Below are 20853 nucleotides of genomic sequence, written 5' to 3' on the forward strand. Positions count from 1 at the left end.
AGGTACTTTGATCTAACAAATGAGTTAACATATGCATATCACAGTTTGGACAGAATTTTCACTTCAAATTTCAAAGTAGCCATACTTTGAACTAACTGAATTCCTTAACATGTAAAACTCTATATCCCTGGCTGGGACAAAAGTAGTTATGAATTTACTGGGTTTTCAATTATCTGAGTTGAAATTAATGAGGATTTCCTGTAGTAATTATTTCTTTTTACTAAACAAAGTATCTAGACTAATTTTATCATCATAATTGAATATTTATTTTCAAAATGTGATTTAAAAAGTTATACAAAATATAAAAGAGCAAAATTTTAGTGTTTTGATAGTGAGATATTTTACTTAATTAGTGGCTATAACAAATCAAACATATATCTATTTGATTTTTAGTGTTTTAGCTATATGTATATAATTTTTTTTTCTGTTTTAGGTATATAAAGAAAAGAATTGGAGATTGGCTGATGATCATATTAATTTCATTATTGGTAGACAATCAGTAAATTTGAAGCAGTTAGAAAATGCCTGCACAGCATTTGAAAGTTTACTTAAAGAACATAGTCTTCAATCTGCTACTCAACAAGCTACATTCCTTCGTGAATATCTTTTTGTGTTAAATGTTAGTATTTATTTTTGATATCAAATGGTTTTTACCTTCAAATTCAGAAAAATTTTTTAGAAACATTGTTTCAGATTTTAAAAAATTATTCCTGTGATTGCTATGATATCAATGATGGGATGATTCTTTGTTTTTCCAAAATATATACTGTTGTTTAGTGTTTGACTAATTATCATCCAAAATATTGAATGATAATTAGATTACAATCAATTGGTAATACTTTATAATTAAAATAATATTGGTTATAAAGTATCAACATCATTTATTTAGTTGAATATTTAAAAAATATTTATTCATCAAAATGCATCACCATTTTTTAAATGTATATAATAATGAAGTTTTAATGTCAATACATTAAAACTGATATAATATTTTAAGTATATGTGTAGCTTAAATTGTACTTATCAAAATAATGAAACTTTTTAATCTATAACTAAAAATATTAAATTAGAAAAATATATATTAAAAAAATATATTGTAAATTCTTATAACTTGTATTTTTGGCATAATGTAGTTCAAATTTCTAACAATAAAAATCATGATGATTCATAATACATTAACTATTTAAATTCTAATAGATGAAAAACTTGATAGTTTGAGATACTGACAGACTTTAAGTTTTTCAGTTAAATTTATTAAACTATTCATTATTATTTACGAAAAATTTTTATGAGAGAGCCTTATCATGTAATTTACTGTTAATGTATTGTGTATAATACTGGTATCTCTCATATAACATGGCACTTCTACAACACAGTTTTGCTATAACATAGTTTGATAATTGGAAAATCCCTCATATGACACAGTTTTTGGTTTTTCTCTAACACTGTTAGAGAATTTGGAAAATCCCTCATACAAAATTTCACAACTTTAAGTGCAAACTCCATTATTCAATATTTTTTTAATTCACGTAATCATGCATGTTGTCTCAAATTTGCCCATGGATTTTAGAATGTTGAAATTTTTTTTGTGCCTTTTGTTAGGTTTACTTTAATGAAAATTGATAGTGCCATTTTCCCTTGTCCTAGTTTTCCTATCAACCAGGTGTTGTTATTTTGTTAAAAAATTGATACGATACATATTTTTTAAACTAGTGAATGCATTAAAGTTTATACTAAGTTAAATCACAGTTACTATAACACAGAGGATTATTTTATACAAATATTCATATAGTGTATAATTCATTATATATATAATTATATTTTTAGAATAATAGATTAGAATAATTTAACAGATTTAAATAAAAAAAGTTTTCAAAACAAAATAGACTTTTGAAATAGACAATTTAGTTAAATATATGGAAAAAAAATATATATTCATAAAACATTGCTTATTCATAAAATATTCATAAACTTTTGCTTATTCATAAAACATTTTTTTAATAACTTGATAAAATTTTTCTTTTTATTAATAACAATTTAATAAAATTATAAAATAATTTTATTATATTTTACATTGTTTCAATAAAAAAAATATAAAATGAATGTTTTTCTATTGAAATTGATAATCTCTAAAAGTATTATGCTTTCATAAATGCAATACCTTTAATTTTCAAATCATTTACTCAAAATCTGAAATGATATCTGATTATCTTCATATAATTCCCACTTATAGAATGATTTCAATCAATAAATCATTACAAATTTTATTGTGTGTTTTCTGTATATTATTATTTTTTTATCAGTGGCAATATAACAATACTCAAATAAGTTATATAAAGAAATTCTCATTATAGAACAAAATGAAATTGAAATAATAATTATAATAATAAACAGAAATTTATAAGCTGAAGAATTATATTTGTATGGCAGTTTTAAACCATTCACAAATTAATTTTTTCTTTATCAAATAAGCCTGTTTTGCATTTTACATTAGATTAATTTACTTATAAAATAATTTGTATTTCCTTAAAAAATTTTACTACAATGGAACCTCGCTTAATGAGCATAATTCATTCCAGAATGTTACTCATAAAGCAAAACACTTGTTAAGCGAAACAATTTTTCCCATAGAAATTAATGTAAAACACGATAATGTGTTCCATGCTGAAAAAATACTCAAATATTTTATGTATAATGTTTATTCAAACAAACTTATACAATGTACAGTACATTGTTAAGGAATGTGAATCGTCATTATCTTTTCTTCTAGTGTGGAATGAACCAACCTGGAATGTGAATTTGATTTGTAGAAAACAAAAAACAAAACAAAAAAAAAATTCAGTAATTTCTAATGTGAGAGCCTGGACTTGACAAAAATTTTGCTGGTGAAAATTTAATTTTGAAATTAAAACTTGCTATAATTTTTTTCACGATTGTTAAAACTATAAAAGTTATGATTTTATTCCTCTGTGGGGTCACTTCCCTTTCAAGATGATGCATTGAATGTGTCACCAGGAACTTGGCGACGAGAAATTGCTATTGGACATTGGCGTTGCAACATTGCCAAAAAAGGGAGATGGAGAAAAGGAGGAGGACCCCCAATAAAAGACAATGACTAATGACGAGAGGGGTTCTTCTGCCCGACAGGAAGTTTGTTCATCTGACAGTTCATTTGTCTGAAGGAGAGTTCATCCGACCGAGGAGTCCATTGTCACTGAAAGTTTGCCCCTGCCAGAGTTTCCCCAATGCTCAGATACCTTAGTGACCTTCCTCCATCCAAGTGAACTCTATCTAATTGAACCCCATCTAGTGATCTCCTTTAATTCATGGTATCAACCGCATTGCCAGGTATCTATGTAAATGCTATGTAAACTCACTCTCTCTCCAACTTAAACTCGCACATTAGTTAATATCATGGACGAAGTTTAACTATAAATATTAATCTTACTTGTATAACTGTCAATAGCTTAATAAATGGATTGTTATTGTTATTAATATAAATTGTTATTGCTAGAATTGTGTATGGTGCATTTCCTTAACCCATGCTGCCTCCATTCTGGATCCAAGCGAATACAAATGTAACCGCTCACAATAAAAACCGAAATTAGTGGCCATCAGGTTTCTGTGTTTTTTAGGACAGACACACTAAACATCGCAAACATGGTGTCAACCCTTTGGTCCTGTGGTGCCGAAGCATAGGGGGTGCTTCACGCATTGTCACACTAATATTTAATTATAGCCTTTACATAGCCCAAGAATTTGGCACATCATTTGGGCTGTTTATTATATAACAGGCTATGGTTGTTGATGTTTATATGTAATATGTCTGAACACAAGTTTGGAAAAATGTGTGATCATAAGTGACAGTAAGATGCTAGCAGAACAACTGCTAAGCACAGACTGATGTAGCATGTGCACAATCCGGGCCTTTTCCTCTCCTTGTCACTCATTGTGCGAAACGTCACTCGTTAAGTGAGACATTTTTTTTACAATTTGCTTTGCTCATTATGGGAATTACTCATTATGAGAGGTGCCCATTAAGCAAAGTTTCACTGTATTATATTTTGATAATGATTCTGCTATTATTTTCCATTAAATTGATGAAATTTAACTATATATATGTATTAATAGTGTATTATTTATATGAAATACTAATTAAATGTTACTGGAATGGAAATAAAAACATTTATAATTATAGTAGAACTCTGATTATCCAAGGTAATGTGGACTAATACTACTTTAGATAACCAAAAACTCAAGTAAAACAAATGGATGTGGTCATTTTGGATTAAAAATTACAAATATAAAAGATTTATATGGTAGCATTTTTAAGCCTTCTTTTATACCTTATTGAATTTAATCATATGTAAGAACAATTTTTAGATCATTTATTACATAGCTAATACATATATACAATTGTTTCAATAAATTGTGCATTATTGTAGTCACATTTTAATATAAATGGTCTGTTTCACATTGAAGTTAACAAATAAAAGGTAATGGAAGCAAATTATTTTGTAATGTGTGTTATTGTAAGCTTTCTTGTATGAATTACAGTATAAGAAAAGTGGTGTATTCACTTACAGGTTTGTCTCAGATAATGTGGAATCTTGATTAATTGGGGTTCTGCTGTTTTGTGTATATTTATCTGAATGTTTTTGCAAGTTTAAATTAATTTTCTGACATAGATAAAATTTACAATGTATCTAGAAGCATATATTTGATAAGTGCTGTATTTATTATTTTAGATGCTAATATTTTTAATTATTTAAATATTGGGTTGTTCGGAAAGTAATTTCATTTTTTCCATAGAAAAATAAATGCAATATTCTTATAATAAATAAATATTTTATTGAATTATATATTGACCATTTTGATCAAATACCTGTTGTCATTGTTTCTGGTAATAGCATCATTTCACATTCATAAAAATTTTGATCGTTGTTTACAAAAAACTGATTCAAGTGATTTTTGACATTGTCATTTCAAGTAAATGTTTTACAGTTAAAAAAAATTTGTATAGACCGGAACAAGTAATAATCTGAGTGTGCCCGATCTGGCGAATATGGTTGGTGTGATACATCCCATCTAAACTATAACAGTTTCTGACGAGTTACCAAACTTGTGTGAAATTTGGCATTATCATGGTAAAACACTACACTTTGTTTGTTGATCAATTCTGGCCTTTTCTGTTTGATGATATTACTCAATTTGTTTACTTGATGGCAGTACACTTTCGAATCAATTGTTAAATTGTCTGGTAAAAGCTTAAAAATAAATTTCTTTAAAATCCAACCATAGAGAGCATCTCTCGTTAATAACATGGGAAACCTATATATCAAGCTTTGAAACAAAACCAATTCATTTTAAGTCATAATAAATGGTTCAATTTAACAGATTTAATCTCTTAGTGATTTCACGTGCAGCAATCTGCACATTATACGGCAGATTGCTTCAATCAGTATCTTTATTTTGTTTTCATTGGCTTCAAATGGTCATCCAGAATGTGGTGTATCTTCAATATTAAAATTGCCAGAACGCAATTTTGTAAACCAGTTTTGGCACTGTCTTTCTCTCAACACGTCTTCTCCAAACATGTACCACAATTTTTTTCTTGTTTGAACAGCATTTTGGTTTTTTAGTTATAAAAAAGCAAAATATGCCGAAAATGACGCTTTCGATTTTCCATATTTGATGGGTCACTGAAAAAAAAAACAATTGTACAGAATCAAACAGAATTTTTTACAAATAAGCCTTAAAATGCCAGCTGTCGAAGTATATAATGAAAATGTGGTTTAAAATAAAATTGGCTGGTAAAAATACATCTAATTCCTCTAGTAATAAAAGAACGAAATTACTTTTCGAACAACCCAATAAGACAATAATAATTGCATAATTTTAAAAAAATTCTAAACTTTTTATGGAAATTCTTGTTGCAGATATTGAATGAGAGTAAAGATCAACAGTTACCTTTATTTCCTTTGCCAAAATTTGATTGTCAAAGTATAAAAGTTTTATTTGGACAAATTAATGAAAATGTAGATGGTAAGAAGTTATTTGTTTTTAAAAATTATTGTATATAAAATATTATATGTTTTTTTTTTTTTTTGTTTTTTAGAAATGGCATTTGTTAATGGAAGAAAATTTGACAAAGCAAATTGGAATAATAATACCTGGATATATTTAGCTAATCTGGTTGTTACAGCTGCCCAAGGATTTTTGCCAATTAGTCATCATCCACAACTTCAATGTTTAGCTGAAAATACTGATAATTCTATTAGACCTTTAAGTGTTGTTGGAGGTTGGTCGTATCAATTTTAAATGAAATATTAAACTAATTTTATTATATCAGTGTTTTTTGTAAAAAAAAACATAATGATGAAACTCAAATGAATTAAAACTAATAGCTTAACAACATGGCTAAATGGGAAGGACTTATCACATTAGGACGAGATGGAAAAATTTTATGTTTATGAAGACAACATCTTTATGTGATGACTGTACAAGACTACAACCCTCAATTATGTTTATTATTGTAAAATGCAACTCACATCAATCATTAACCAGTGTGAATATAATTAACATTTGAGTGACAAACATTTTCGTAATTCCTTCTGGGCTCTTCTTCAGGCTTCTTTTTAAATGAAAACATACTGAATTAAAAAGAAGCCTGAAGAAGAAGAGCCCTGAAGGTGTTATGAAAATGTTCATCACTCAAATGTTAATCTTGTATATTCATCCTGGTGTGTTGTGCAGTTAAGTTTATTATTGTATTGTACAAAATTAATTATGTTTAATTTAGTATTATTAGTTGTTGCTAAAATTAAGCCATAAAAGTATCTAATATTTTGTATATGCGGTGCATTGAGATATTTGATACCAGACTGTAATCTTTGTCCTAATATAATATTTTAAATATTCATAGTGTTAACTGCTATATTCTATTCTTTTAATGGGCTGATGAGAGGGTCTTAGTACCCGAAATGCATTTCCATATCAATAAAATTTATATCTGATTATCTTGTGCCTCTTTTTCTGTCTTGTCCTGATGTGATAAGCCCTTCTCATTCAGCTGTGTTGATAACCCCTTCTTGGTTCTTCCTCAGGTTTTATTAATTCTAAATAAGCTGGACTTTTCAAAATCATTCCAGAATATAAAATTTGAATATAAATTGAACCATAAGATGAAGAGTGCATAATACAGAACACATGTGCATTAATTCTCTCTATTTGAACTCTTCATCTTATGGTTCAATTTATATTCAAATTTTATATTCTGGAATGATTTTGAAAAGTTCAGCTTATTTAGAATTAATAAAACCTGAGGAAGAACCCAGAAGGGGTTATGAAAACATTTATTATTTATTGCTTACCCATACTTTGCACTGGTTAACGGTTGTAGTGTGTCTTATTTTAACACCATGTAATGTTATATCTATAGCACAAAAATGGTGGCAACAAATAACGTAAAATGGTGGAAAGCCTTAAGAATGTACTGTCAGAATATTCCCACACCAGTAAAATAACTGCAACTAAACATTTTTAAACAAAAATTATATCTCTCATTCATTAACTGTAATGAACATGGCCCACATCCACTCACAAATACAGGCCTCGGAGTCGCTCACTTTTCTCACTTGTACTCACTTTTCTGAAGTATCCTCACTTTTCTCACTTTTCAGGTCATTTTCTCACTTTTCTCACTTTTTTGGTCATTTTCACGTGCTTAATTAAGATGTGGGGCAAACCAAAAATAATTTTAAAGCCAAACGAATTGCCGAATTATCGGACTATCAGAATAGAATTTTTTAGAAGAAAATACGCGGCCCTGAGCAGACTCAAAATTGCAACTGCCCGCTCAGTGTCGTTAGGTTATAGAAAACAAAAATTTATTTAACGTATTTAAAAAAATCTTTTATGCACTTAAAAAATCCCTCTCATTACAAATTCAGAAGCCAGTGTTGAGTAAAGTTATGTACTCATGCCATATTTTCATTATTCGCCAAAATCTACCTTATCCGAATTGCATTTCCTTCTACAGAGTTTAAAAATAAGTATTCTAAGCATCCCTGCAGTTTTGGCTGTTTTCTAAGAAAATCACTAAAGTCCTTTTGCAGGGGAAAGCACATTACGCAGAGGGATTAATCTCTCAAGCTGACAACACTGCTGCCGCTTTTAAATTCAAAATATATAATTATTAAAATTAACACGAGATAGTAGCGTAACCTCCTACCACTAAAAAAGATTTCGTTTCTGACCATTTAGTTATCCTGGTTATAGCCCAATAATTTGGCAGATTATTTGGTTTTAATTAACAATCGGGTTATGGAGTTGTCGTTTACAAAAATATTTTTTTACTTGATTTATCTTTAAATAATTTCATAAACTTGAGTTTAATAAAATTACTTTAATGATTTCATAGCATATTGTTAACGTTAAATCACATCTACATCTTCCCATAAATGTATGTTTAAATTGACTACAAGTATAATTATTCCATATAGTAAGTGTTATTTTCATAAAATGTGTGATTACTTTGCTTGTGAAATATCCATTTTTTAATCTTCTCTTATGCCGATTATAATTGTGCATTAATTGAGAGACTAAAAAAGTAAACGAAAATGTAAATTCATATTTACATATAAAATTTACCAAATAAATTAAAATATTCGAAGTGTTGTAAAAAGTACAACACGTAATTGCTTGTGAGAAAGATTTTCACACGCTTCCCAAAGGTTAACAACTTTGCAACGATGTTGGTTTTTATTCATCTGCAGGAAAAAGTTTTTTGTTATTTATGAAATCATTAATAAAATATTATTTTACTTATATTATTTGGAGTATATTTATTTCAGATTTATTATTTTATTTGGAAATCAATATTTACACATCTCGAAGCATTAAAAAATAAACAGTTTCTGATAATGATAAATATCCGAGAATAGCCAAATTAGTGAAATCAGCATCGAAAATCCCGTTCCCATGAATGAGAGGATCAATTTTATGCCGGGCACTTTCTCCTGATAGAGCATCAGTGTTGGAAAGAATGCTTAATTCACTTTTGATTGTTAAGGAGGGACTAAACATGTATGACCAAAGCCCACACCTTGTACCTATTGCAAAGGACGACTGAAATTAGCTTCCTCGGTGCATAGAAATTATCAAGAACGATTGGAAAATGAAAAGAAGTTAAAAGAATAAGAGAAACGGAAAAAAGAGCACAGAAATGTTTTGAAGAACAACAAAAGAAAGCTGTTCGTAACATGAAGATTATGGAACGGCAACTGAGTTTAAACCAGAAAAATGTAGAAGAAAATGAAATACATGCGACAGTCTAAGTTTTGTTAGAAGCAGCAAACAAAAAAACTGGAGAAGGCTATTAACAGCAAGAACATGAATGAAGTACAAGCAGCACGTGTGATGCTTATTAGTGTTAAGTGTTCAAAAGCAAGAGGAAGCGAAATAGAAGGAAGTTGATAACATGCAGAATAATCTTAATAAAAGAACATCATCTTTCATGACTGATTATTTACAGAAGCCAAAGACTTTTCAAGTATTCATGGTTTACTGGAAATACAGAAGCCACTGGTTATCGGGAAACAGAAAAAAAAACGCGATATAACCGAGTAATAAAAATTCTGGGCTTTTACTAAACAGATTATACATGCTATGGAATCTCTGTTCTTTCATCAGCAAGTGTTTCTGATATAAAATAAGCTTAGTTTTTCAATCCTGAATTTTATTCGTAGGTTATATCGAATTAATTGACGTTTACGTAAACATCGAAACCATGAACGCCCATTTAGCATTGTTTCTTTAACAATGACATTGAAAGACAAATACTGTCGATATAAAAACAAAACATCAATTGCGATTTTATTATACAGTACTATATAAATCGCTTATTAGAAATTCGTGTAGTTTATATTTTTCAATAAAAATTATAAATGCTGTAATTGAAAATTTAAAAAAAATGAATATTGAATATATAATAGAACATCAAAACTTATAAAATTACAGAGTAAAAATTCTCTAAAAAGCAAAATGAAGTTACTACTGTATAAAAATTTTAGAAGTTTTCGTTCAGAATTAGAGAGATCTTTTCCTTACACGTTATGCGGTGAATTCGAAATTTCACACCTTTATGTGAATTGACGCAATACCGTTAATTCACATAAATGTATGAAATTTCGAATTCACAGAAACTTGTAAATGAGGAGACTGTACTTAAAACTAATAAATAAACAACTTTTATATCAAAAGGAAACAAATGACAATCGATCTATCCACCTGTTCTGCATATTTAGCTCTTTCTCGTATTTCGTTGCAAATAGAAATTCAGTGGTAATTGGTAATTTAAAATTAATTGACTCAAATGCTTTTAAAATTTAGGGGACCAAAAAAACGCGATATAACGAGTGGCTACTATATTACAGTATATACAGAAATTTTTAAAATGTGTTTAACCATAACAGAATAAAAAGAAATAACAATTTTTACTGCTGTTTTGCTGAGTTTTCCTTCTGTGTTTTCACTTTGTTTTGTCACTATTGCACTCACTTTTTATTCACTTTTTCTGTATTTCAACTCACTTTTCTCACTTTTTCAAAGGGGAAATAGCACTCCTAGGCCTGCAAATATCATATCTGACCCCCAAATGGATAAAGGTTGCTAACCCTGGTCTAAAGCAAATTAACCCATTAACAAAAAGACTAATTTTTAAAACTTTATGATAATTATTTTAAAAAATAATTAAATAGAAAAGTGCAAAAATCTTTACTTATTTATTAGTAAAACATTAAAACATGTGCCAATGTCCCTTCCCCATCTTTTTTCAATATTTTATTTAATTTTTCATATATCTAGCTAATTCTTCTTCTAATTTCCTAACCTTATCTATTAATTTGGTTGGATGTGAAAAAAACAAGCATATTCCATATTTTCTTTTGGTTGTCTCTGTTGTTTTTTAAAATTGATGTTTCTTTTTCTCTGCTGGAGATTTTATCAGGATTGTCTAATAATAATAATTATATCATAGAAAGAATAATTCAGAAAACAAACCTTTACTATAATAAACATTCTTACTGACAAGCAAATAAACTTTAATGAATGTGATATTTTCTTCAGTACAAATTTTAAAAACAGCTATGGTTAATTTGATTTAGTCAGTTCTGCTATTTGAGCAGTGACCATCTCCATATCACAACTTAATAAATTTCTCTGTTCTTACATTTATATTACACATATATATCCAAATAGCTATAATATATTACAAATATATGAGATAAATGACAAATTCTGAGATAATTTACAAATAAAAGTAGCATTCTCTTAGTAACTTTAGAAGATTACAAGTTTTGAACTTAAGTTAATAAATTAAGGTAGTAATAATAAAACTATTAATAAACTTTTTGTAATTATTAATGTAATATTTATATGGTGAAATCACAACTGACACAAATTAGTGTGAGATTTGGTTCTGTTTGTTGCACACAAAAATCTAGAGATTAGGTGCAAGCTAGCTGATGCCAGATATAAAATGTCATTTAAATGAGAATCAATCATCTGATTCTTAATTTGTTCATGTATTTCATGTTTGAGAAGAGTTGTTTGCACATAGAAGCACTATTGAATATTAATGCCATTTTTTGTGACATCATTGACATGAAATTTTAATTTTGTAGATTGTTGCACAGCATCTTAATAAGTTCTATTTGACCATTTTTTGTTGCAATGCCTATTTCCACATCAGAATTCTGAAAAGCCTGAAATCACATGCTTGCAAACAAATGTCAGCAAAATGGGAGGAAAACTCATTTCTCAAATTACATATCACAGTTACAAATATTTTGGCATCTGTTGGCTTGGTTTTCTGGAGTTTAAGGAAATAAACAGTTTGATTTTGTAAGCTAATATTTCCATAGTCATAGTTTTATTTCGAAAGTGACAATGTATCCATACATCTCACGAATCACTATTTCTTTCCTGAAGTTGTGAAATTAGGTTGTTTAAATGTGATATTAAATCTGTTAGAAATGTTGGACTAGAAAGCCATTTGGAATAATTGCAAAATTTTGTAGCATCTGCATTTTTACTTTCAAGAAAATTAATTATTACTTTCCTCAATCTGTATACTTTCTTTTTAATACATGCCTCAACTAGGCCAGAGAATGTCAGAGTATAGTAGATCACCATATTGAGATTCTGCTTCTAACAAAAGTTGTTGAATCTCATAGTGCTTCAATCATGATTGGACAAACAGAGTTAACCTGATCGTGTTTCTTGGATTTCTTGTTTAATTCTGAAACCTTCCTTGTGACTTTGAAGCAGGGCTATGACACCTTTCTTTACTTTAATCATGCTCAGCATTCCATTGGTTGTTACACTCATTAGCTTTGATACAGCTAGTTTCACATCTGTTTATATTTGAATAATACTTCAAGAATGTCTGCCCCTATGGTAGTATTCTTCACTGGTATCAACCAACTTTTGAATGATGTTGAAGTTTTAGTTTAATCTATGTACACTGGACGACAAAAAAAATAACGCACTATGAAGGACTTGTTGGATTTGAATAAAAATTAGTATGTTGCATCATCATAGCTAGATATGTAAATGATTAGCTTTCGGGATCGGGTTCTTGTGTTGTATCACCACCAGAGGGTAGAAAAGTGCTTCCTCTGTCTGGTATAAAGGTGCACGCTGTGATGACTTGTGCATATGTCCTGCGCTTGTGTTGATGGTTGTGACTTCGTCGAGTGATAGACATGCCTCGCACGACAAAAAAAAAATAATGTCGTCCAGTGTATATACACTGTAAGCTAAGTGATGTTTTTATTATCTGTATTGTTATTGAGAGCTATTGAAAAGAAGTGAAAATTTTGGCAGTAATTCTTTAAAGAATTTTTCAAATTTGTTGATACATCTATCCATTTTACAACTGTTCTTGTAGAGAGGCTGACATTTGAATTTTTTTTTCCAGGACATTGATTATCCACAAGTTCTATTATTTACTTTATCACAAAATCTTTATCAATGAAGAGCTTTATATGTTCTATTATTAACCTAATGTTGCATAGCTGGCTCATATATTTCTTTCATATTCTGTGCCTTTTTTTGGAATATCAAACATTGCTTCTTTTGACTCAGTTTAAGTTTATGAATTTATCTTTCCTTGCTTGTCCATTCAATTCATCATATATCTGATGATTTGTCTGATAGTGTTCCAAATTGGCAATTTGCAATGCGTAGGAATAAGGTGCGTTGCAAAAGTTTAGGTCCACTCCATTCAGTTAAGCAAACACAACACAAACACACCTAAAGAAACCAACACATACATTTATTTGTGAAGGTAGCAGAAACATGTAGAAATAATATGATGTAATTAAACTAGCATATTATTAGATGACTGTAAATGAATAAATACACAAAGTGAGATAATCCATGTGTTGCAAAAGTTTAGTTCCACCATTTGAAATTACATATTATTGTTCCAGAAACCCTTCTTTTTGCACCCCAATGTCAAAAACATGATGAGGCATGCTGTCTAAAAGTTGCTGGAGCACATCTTGACTTATCTCGTCCCATACAGAGATGATGGCTGTTTGCAGTTCTTCAACAGTTGAAAATTGACATTTGTTGGTATACACCTTCCTAGTGAGGTTTCTCCAGAGGTTCTCCATGGGATTAAGATTGGGAATTAGCAGGCCACTCCATTACATGCACACCATTGTCTAAGAACTACTCCCATGTAGTGTGTGTTACATGGATTAATGCATTGTCCTGTTGGAATGTCCAGAATTGTCCTTCAACCCTCTCTCCAAATGCCATGAGGTGCACATCCAACAGTTCCTGGTAGTTTCTGGCCTTCATACGCCCACTTGGAAATGCGATGTTAGTCTTCCCGTTGTATCCAAATCTGGCCCAGACCATTACTGATTCTCCTCCCATTTGGCATATGGAAAAAATCTTGTCCTCTCTGATATCATGCTAGTAGTAACACCAGCCATCAGGACTATCTAAATTAAATTTTTTTTTTGTTGCTGAATACTACTCATCTCCATTCTGTATTCCAATTTGAGTGTTCTCTAGCCCATTTTACCTTTGCTATCTTATGGTCTGATGTTTCTTCTTGTACAGCAGTCGTCTATTGAGCTTTACAGCTCTTGATAGGGTTGACATGAATGTTAACCATTGGATCATGTGCCAACTGTCTGAGTGATGATCCCGATTGTTTTAGGATGTTTATGACCCATCAAAGATGACATTCACTGAGTGCTTGTGGATGTCTTGAACAGGGTTTTTGGTTTTAATCCTCTTGGTTACGTACGTAATTGTTCACCACATTATGTGATCGATTAATCCATTTTGCTATGGCCCTGTTGAACAGCTCTTGCTGCTTTAAACCATCAATCTTGCCTCTCTCATAGACAGATAACACCTTGTCATGGCCCATGTTTCCATAAACATTATATCAAGCAAATCACACAACTCAAAGTTGCAGCAGTATGACAATTTCATTCTTAATACATATGAAATAATTTGTAATGTTTAACTTGCAAGTTTATATCATTATTTCTCCTGGGGATGTGGTGGAACTAAACTTTTGCCACACATGGATTATCTGACTTTGTGTGTTTATGCATTTACAGTCGTCTAATAATATGTTAGTTTAATGATGTCATATTATTTTTACATGTTTCTACTACCTACACAAATAAATGTGTGTGTTGGTTTTTTTAGGTATGTTTGTGTTATGTTTGCTTAACTGAATGGAGTGGACCTAAACTTTTGCAATGCACCTTATATTGCACCTTTTAGATATTACTGTTTATATCAAATTAAGTCTGAGTTTTGATAATTGTTTATAAGATATTCAAATCATGGACAGATTTTTTTTGGCTCATGGGGATAAAGATTATGAAACTAACAAAGGCTCTAATGAATCTGTTGTAAAAATAGTAAAAAATGAAAAAGCTATAAAAAATATTTGAATGATTACACAAAATTACAGTTCTGTTTGAATTTATCTTCTACAATGGGTTTTGCACACTGTACGCTATGTAAGTTAACTACAATGTAATTTGCAAAAAAGCTTTATTTTAATGTTACTTACAATTAAAAATGTGCAGGTATATATTCCTGTTTTCTTTCTACCAAATAATAATAATTTTAAAAGTATGAGGCTCTATATTGTAGCCTTGCAGCATGCAACTAATCTATAGATTCCTTAGCTTATGCATAAACCTATCTGCCATAGCTGTTTTGGCTTGACTGCAAAAAATTCTTGTGAAGAAGAGGAAAAATTGTAGTACTATAACAAATGTCTTATTGTGTAATGCTTAATCTTTTTTCATTTAAAACTTATTGTTTTAAATGAAAAAATATGATTTTATATTAATTTTTTTATTTGATACTTTTGTTGTAATCTATACATTATGTATATAATTTTAAATTAATTGCTACTCATGATATGCATTATACTATTTCTTCAATGTCTGAGTTTTAATGTGGAATTGTAAAAAGCTTTAATAATTATCTCATTAAAGAAAAACAAAAAAATTTTCATTTGTCTTTTTTCTATTTTCACATTCAAATATTTTAGTATTAATGTATTGTATAAGTAAAATTTATATTTGTAATAAATGTTTGAAATTTGTTATATTTGCAGAAATAATAACCATTGAACTACAAATCAGAAATCCTCTTGCCATACCATTAGTTTTGACTAATGTTTTCCTGTTATGGACTTTTATACCAAAAGACAGTAGTCAGGAAAGTACACACTTGACAAATGAAACTTCATCATTCAAGGTTAGTTTTAAACAATAATTATACTGTATTTTGTGTTATTCTTAGTGACATTCATATATTGACTTTTTATTAGAAATTAAAAAGAAGAAAATAATTATATTTGTTTCTTTAATCTTTCAATAACTATTTTTTTTTAGCTTTAAAGACATTTAAGCATCAATGAATAAGTTTTCTCAATTCATATTAAATACATTTGTCTTAAATAAATTTTTCAAGTAGTTCTACCATTTTTGGTTTATTTATTTTGCAAGACTTTCTAGTTAAAATAATTATTGATATTTTTATTGTGTATTAATGATGTTTGATAATGTATGTTTATATGTGGTTAGCTGTATCTCTTGAAGATTAACAAGCACAGGAGGAGTAAAAAAAGAAAAATTGCACAACTCACAAGAACCATGTACCATAAAACTTTATTTCGTGATTTCTCACTTACACTCCTATCCTTATCAGGAGATACTTTTTCAAACAAAGAGCAATAAAGATTTATATTGTGATTTACAATGAGTTTTATCCAGGTTTCTGCAATTCATAAAGGATTTGGTGGTTTTACTCTAACAGGGTACTCTTTTAGCATAGGAAGCCAATTCCAAGTAATTTAATGTTAAAAGTATTTCTGGTAGTCCAGATATATATATATATATATATATATATTTTTATTAACTTTTGTTATCAATACAAAAATGTACAAGAAATATTATGAATTTTTTTCTAAATCATAAATAAAATATACTCATTTTAGAAATATATATATTATTTAATATTATCAAGTTACATTCAAAAGGGAATGGTAAATATGTTACCAGTGAAATTCAAAACATAAAAAAGTAAAATATTTTAGACACTAAGGTGCCAAATTTTGATTCCTGACATATAGAATGCCACATTATCTAAGCCAGTGATTCCTAAACTTTTTTGGTTCCATAAACTTATACCCAATGCTCCCAACTTATTTTTATTGTGTGAGAAAAGCTTGGAAATATTCTTAGAAAAGCATTTCTACGAACCTCACTCACACTGTGTATCCTTATTGTACAGTACATTGTTCTCAACATTTGGAAAATTATTAAATGCAATGTTTCTTCTTACCCATTTATAAGAAGGAAAGGGAAAGGTTGTCAGTGACCTAAACCCTTGCCTATGGTCATCGTTCAGTCTTTCCTCCAGTGCCTCCTATTGCTCCCTTGCTTATTTTCACTCCCCTATATTTACTCACTATCTCTTGGGGTTGGTTGTGTCCATTTTAGGAACCACTGATTCTAAGCAATTAATTTAAATAACACCTGTTTATTTGTAAAGAAGTTTATTATTATTAATTGCTACATATTATTTTAAATAACAGTATCCTCTTTTGTCTTACCATCAATTATTTTTTATTAAATTTTTAAAATATTTACTATTGTAATATATAGATATATATTAAATAATATACAGTGGTGTCTTATACTTCAAATTTAATTCATTCCAGGAGGCCATATGAATTCTAAATTGTTCAAAGTCCGAATCAATTCCCCCATTAGAAATAATGGAAGGTGGCTTAATCCATTCCCAGACCCTAAACAATACTCATTTTTCAATAAACATAAACAGAAAATACACATAATTTAAGGTAAAAATAACACAATTAAATACGTTAAATAATTGTATGAATCTCTTCATAAGTCTGATTGTGTTTTTGTCTGTGATTGAAGTTCAAAGAAACCACTTGGTCATTAAACATGATTTTTCACAAATATGTACAACTCAGCAATGCTGATGTCTTGACAAAGCCAGAATTTTGAAGTTCAATCTATGGTCTGAGATATTTCAGGTCAAATTTCTCCATGTAAAGCGTATGGGTGGGCTGGCTGCTGGCTGTACATCTGGATGTTTTAAACATTTCCTGATGTTTCTGTTGGCTATGACAATAAATATGCATGTCTCTCTTGTACCTGAAGGTTTTAATCTGTTTTAGACAGAACATTAGAAGTGTATCATCATATCTCTGTTTGTTTCAAGCCAAAACAGAAAAATCTACACCACAGAGCTCAGTTTCCTTTTCCTATAAAATATTTAGCAAATTAAAACATGAAAGCAATAAATAAAACACATAAATAGTGTAAATAAAATGAAAATTGCATTTACTGTACTTTAGTGAGTAGTGGTGATGTCTCATTTCTTAAAGTCACTATACAGTTTGCTTAGTTTTCTTACATATAATTCTTTTGGAGATGATACCACTGTAAACAGGAAGGCAGCACCCCCTCAGGTCAGGTCTGACACCACCTGTATATTTTATTTAGGAATATAGGAAACCTATTTAATTTTCGAAAATTTTTGTGCATTTTTTAGTGTGCAAGTGAGTGCTGTATGTAGTATCTAGGGCAAGGGATGGAGGAGGGAAAAGAAGAGAGATGGAGAACCCTGGAAGCAATGCACTTAACTAAAAAATGACTAAAAACAAAACTAGATTTATTTAACTGGATTATATAAAATTATAATTGGGATTTAAACTGGGAAGGAAAGCAATGTGAAAATAGACTTTGTGACCAACTAGGATTGATGGAACTGGGATCGGGTGAGCTGGACTGGATTGACGGACTAACTGGACTGGACTGAAGTTGAGAGACAATTCGACTGTACTGAAGTGACAGAACCGAATGACTTTTTCAACCTTTTCTTGGCCCTTTTATAAGGTTTAATCTTCTTCCTGAGTCTGAGGTGTCTCTGAAAAAGGCAACGTCAGATGAAAATCTGTTGTTATCCAATCCCAGATTTTCTTTCTTCTTTCCTGGATGGATCATCTCTCTAGGAAGAGATGTTGAAAGGGAAGTTTTATCTTTGACAAAATCTTGCCACTTCTTTGTCACTTTTCCAAAAATTTTCTGTTTTTGTTAAAGTTTTTTTAAACATTATTTTTCTTAAAACTTAGTGATTTTTTTCCCCCCCAAAATTGTAGCCCAGGATCTTGCATCACTAACCAGTTGTTTCTTATTTATTCACACTAGGAGTTTTTCCATTTCCTTAGTAACAAGCAGTATCCTGGAGATCAACATTGTCACACACATTTAGCCACATTTGCTGTTTTTATTTTTTCATTGTTGTTAAGAATGTGCTTATTATTGACTTTGGCATCTTAAACATGGCTTCCAGTACTCCCACATGTATACCACTTTCATGCTTTACGATAAGTTCTTTTTTCACCTCAATCATTGATACTATACCTTTCTCTTAGGTTTCATTGCTTCCACACTCTTCTTGGATGTATTATGGTTAATAGGTTGGGATTATATATAAAACCAAACACATCAAAAATAAAAACACTGAAAACACACAAGCATAATGCAAGAGATTATAGAGTGTGAGAGATGACTTGGGTGCACAATAGATGGCATTTATGCAATGAGTGCATTTTTTTCACTACCTGCACATGTAAGACTGCAGATTTTAGCGGGAAATTTTGTAAATGAAAGGAAACTTTCCCCTTTTTTTTTCATTCAGAAATTATTGTAAACATCCTTCTTCAACTGTCAACAGTTAGGTGGGAAAGTTGACACTTAGCTGGCAAGAATTGCAAGTCATTGTCAACAACAGATCGCTTTCCCACATTGATGCTATAAAAGCGTGTGCTACCGGAAGCTCGGCGCGCGTCAGCACATGGAAGTTAGTCCTATACTTGTGCCAGTCAACCTCCATACTTTGGACTTGAATCCCATCGAAGAAGACATTCAACGGCAGAACTTCCATACCGTCGGCGACCGCCATACGCCTGTTATCCCATCTCACATCCAGAGGTATTTTGTTAGAATTCTGTGAACTCTCTCTCCCTAGCAACGGCATTAGGCTTAGCTCATAGCCGTCCCGTTTTGAACTTGTAAGGCATTGCATTTAATCCTATGTTAACCACATTTAATCTAGTAGAATAGACTTGTAACCACTTTTGTATGATATCTAGTTAATCAATAAATTGTTTTAATATTTAAGACCTGTTTTCTGTCAACTTCAGGACACCTGTTCACTTACCGATGACCCTCCCCACTTGTTTTTGCCCTCCTATCCATCTGAAGCAACATCGAGATCAGGTTTCACCAACCTGTGCAGTGTAAGTGGTCAGAGAGAATTGGCCCCTGACCCTCTGCTTAACTCACACACAGTTTGAACACAGAAGCATTGTTTAAACTCAAAGTTGAATTTTTTTTGAATATAGCATTTGAACTCTGGAACATTCAAAGTTAGTCATTCAAAGTATGAGGTATCACTTTATAACTGATGGTGTTTTTGTAAAGAATTATTATAAAAATTATAATACACAAAGGAAAAGAGCATTGTAGTGTGATGTAAAATGCTTCAGTTGGATCACGGAAGTCAATTATGAGTAGAACTTTAATTTATATATAATGCTGTAATCATTATTGATATTTAATTTAACTTAACAATGATTATAATAAGTGAAATGAATAAGTAAAAGTATTTAAAAATAGTGAAGCAAAAAACCAAATGGTTTTTCAATGGTATACTTACAAGGTATTAAACAGAATAACACATTATATTTAATGCTTGTAATTTTCTTTCAATGTAATTATTAACTTGTTTCTGTGTTTTACTTAAGAAAATGAGATAAAAATAACCATTGTAAATGATTTAGAAATATCATTTTGGATTCTTATATATACCGTTTGTAGGAATCATAAATGAAAATCCTTCTTGTATAAGATTGATTGATCAGCATCTGGATACTAATATTATTCCACATGGGATAGTCAGCACATTTTCCTGGTGATGGTTGTGCTGCTTTTGGGAGGCATGTTACTCTTTCTCATGATCTTTGAACAACTCACGGGACAGTGAGCATTTTTGTCACAGCCTCTAAAGCAGTGGTTCTTAATCTTTTTGAAGTCGGGGAACACTAAATTTTCTCATCTTTTTTCGTGGAACACTAAAATTTGATATTTTTTTTCCATGGAACACTTCAAATACATCAGCTTTAAAGCAGGGGTGGCAAACCTTTTTGAAATCAAGTGCACTCAGTCTAGAACATGACAACATTGGTGTTTGCTAATT

The 20853-nt window shown here is 30.1% G+C and overlaps 1 protein-coding gene across 1 annotated transcript in view; it reads left to right on the plus strand.

Moving 5' to 3' along the window:
• The window catches only part of l(3)76BDm (trafficking protein particle complex subunit 8 homolog l(3)76BDm), a 127452-nt gene that overhangs the window by 68595 nt on the left and 38004 nt on the right, over nt 1–20853 (plus strand). The window contains exons 13-16 of the mRNA XM_067286038.1: nt 434–619; nt 5940–6045; nt 6119–6301; nt 15671–15813. Of these exons, the coding sequence (XP_067142139.1) occupies nt 434–619; nt 5940–6045; nt 6119–6301; nt 15671–15813 (618 nt within the window). The remainder of the gene's footprint in view (nt 1–433; nt 620–5939; nt 6046–6118; nt 6302–15670; nt 15814–20853) is intronic.

This window comes from Centruroides vittatus, unplaced genomic scaffold, assembly GCF_030686945.1.
Source record: "Centruroides vittatus isolate TY-2023 unplaced genomic scaffold, ASM3068694v2 scaffold_324, whole genome shotgun sequence".
NCBI lineage: Eukaryota > Metazoa > Arthropoda > Arachnida > Scorpiones > Buthidae > Centruroides > Centruroides vittatus.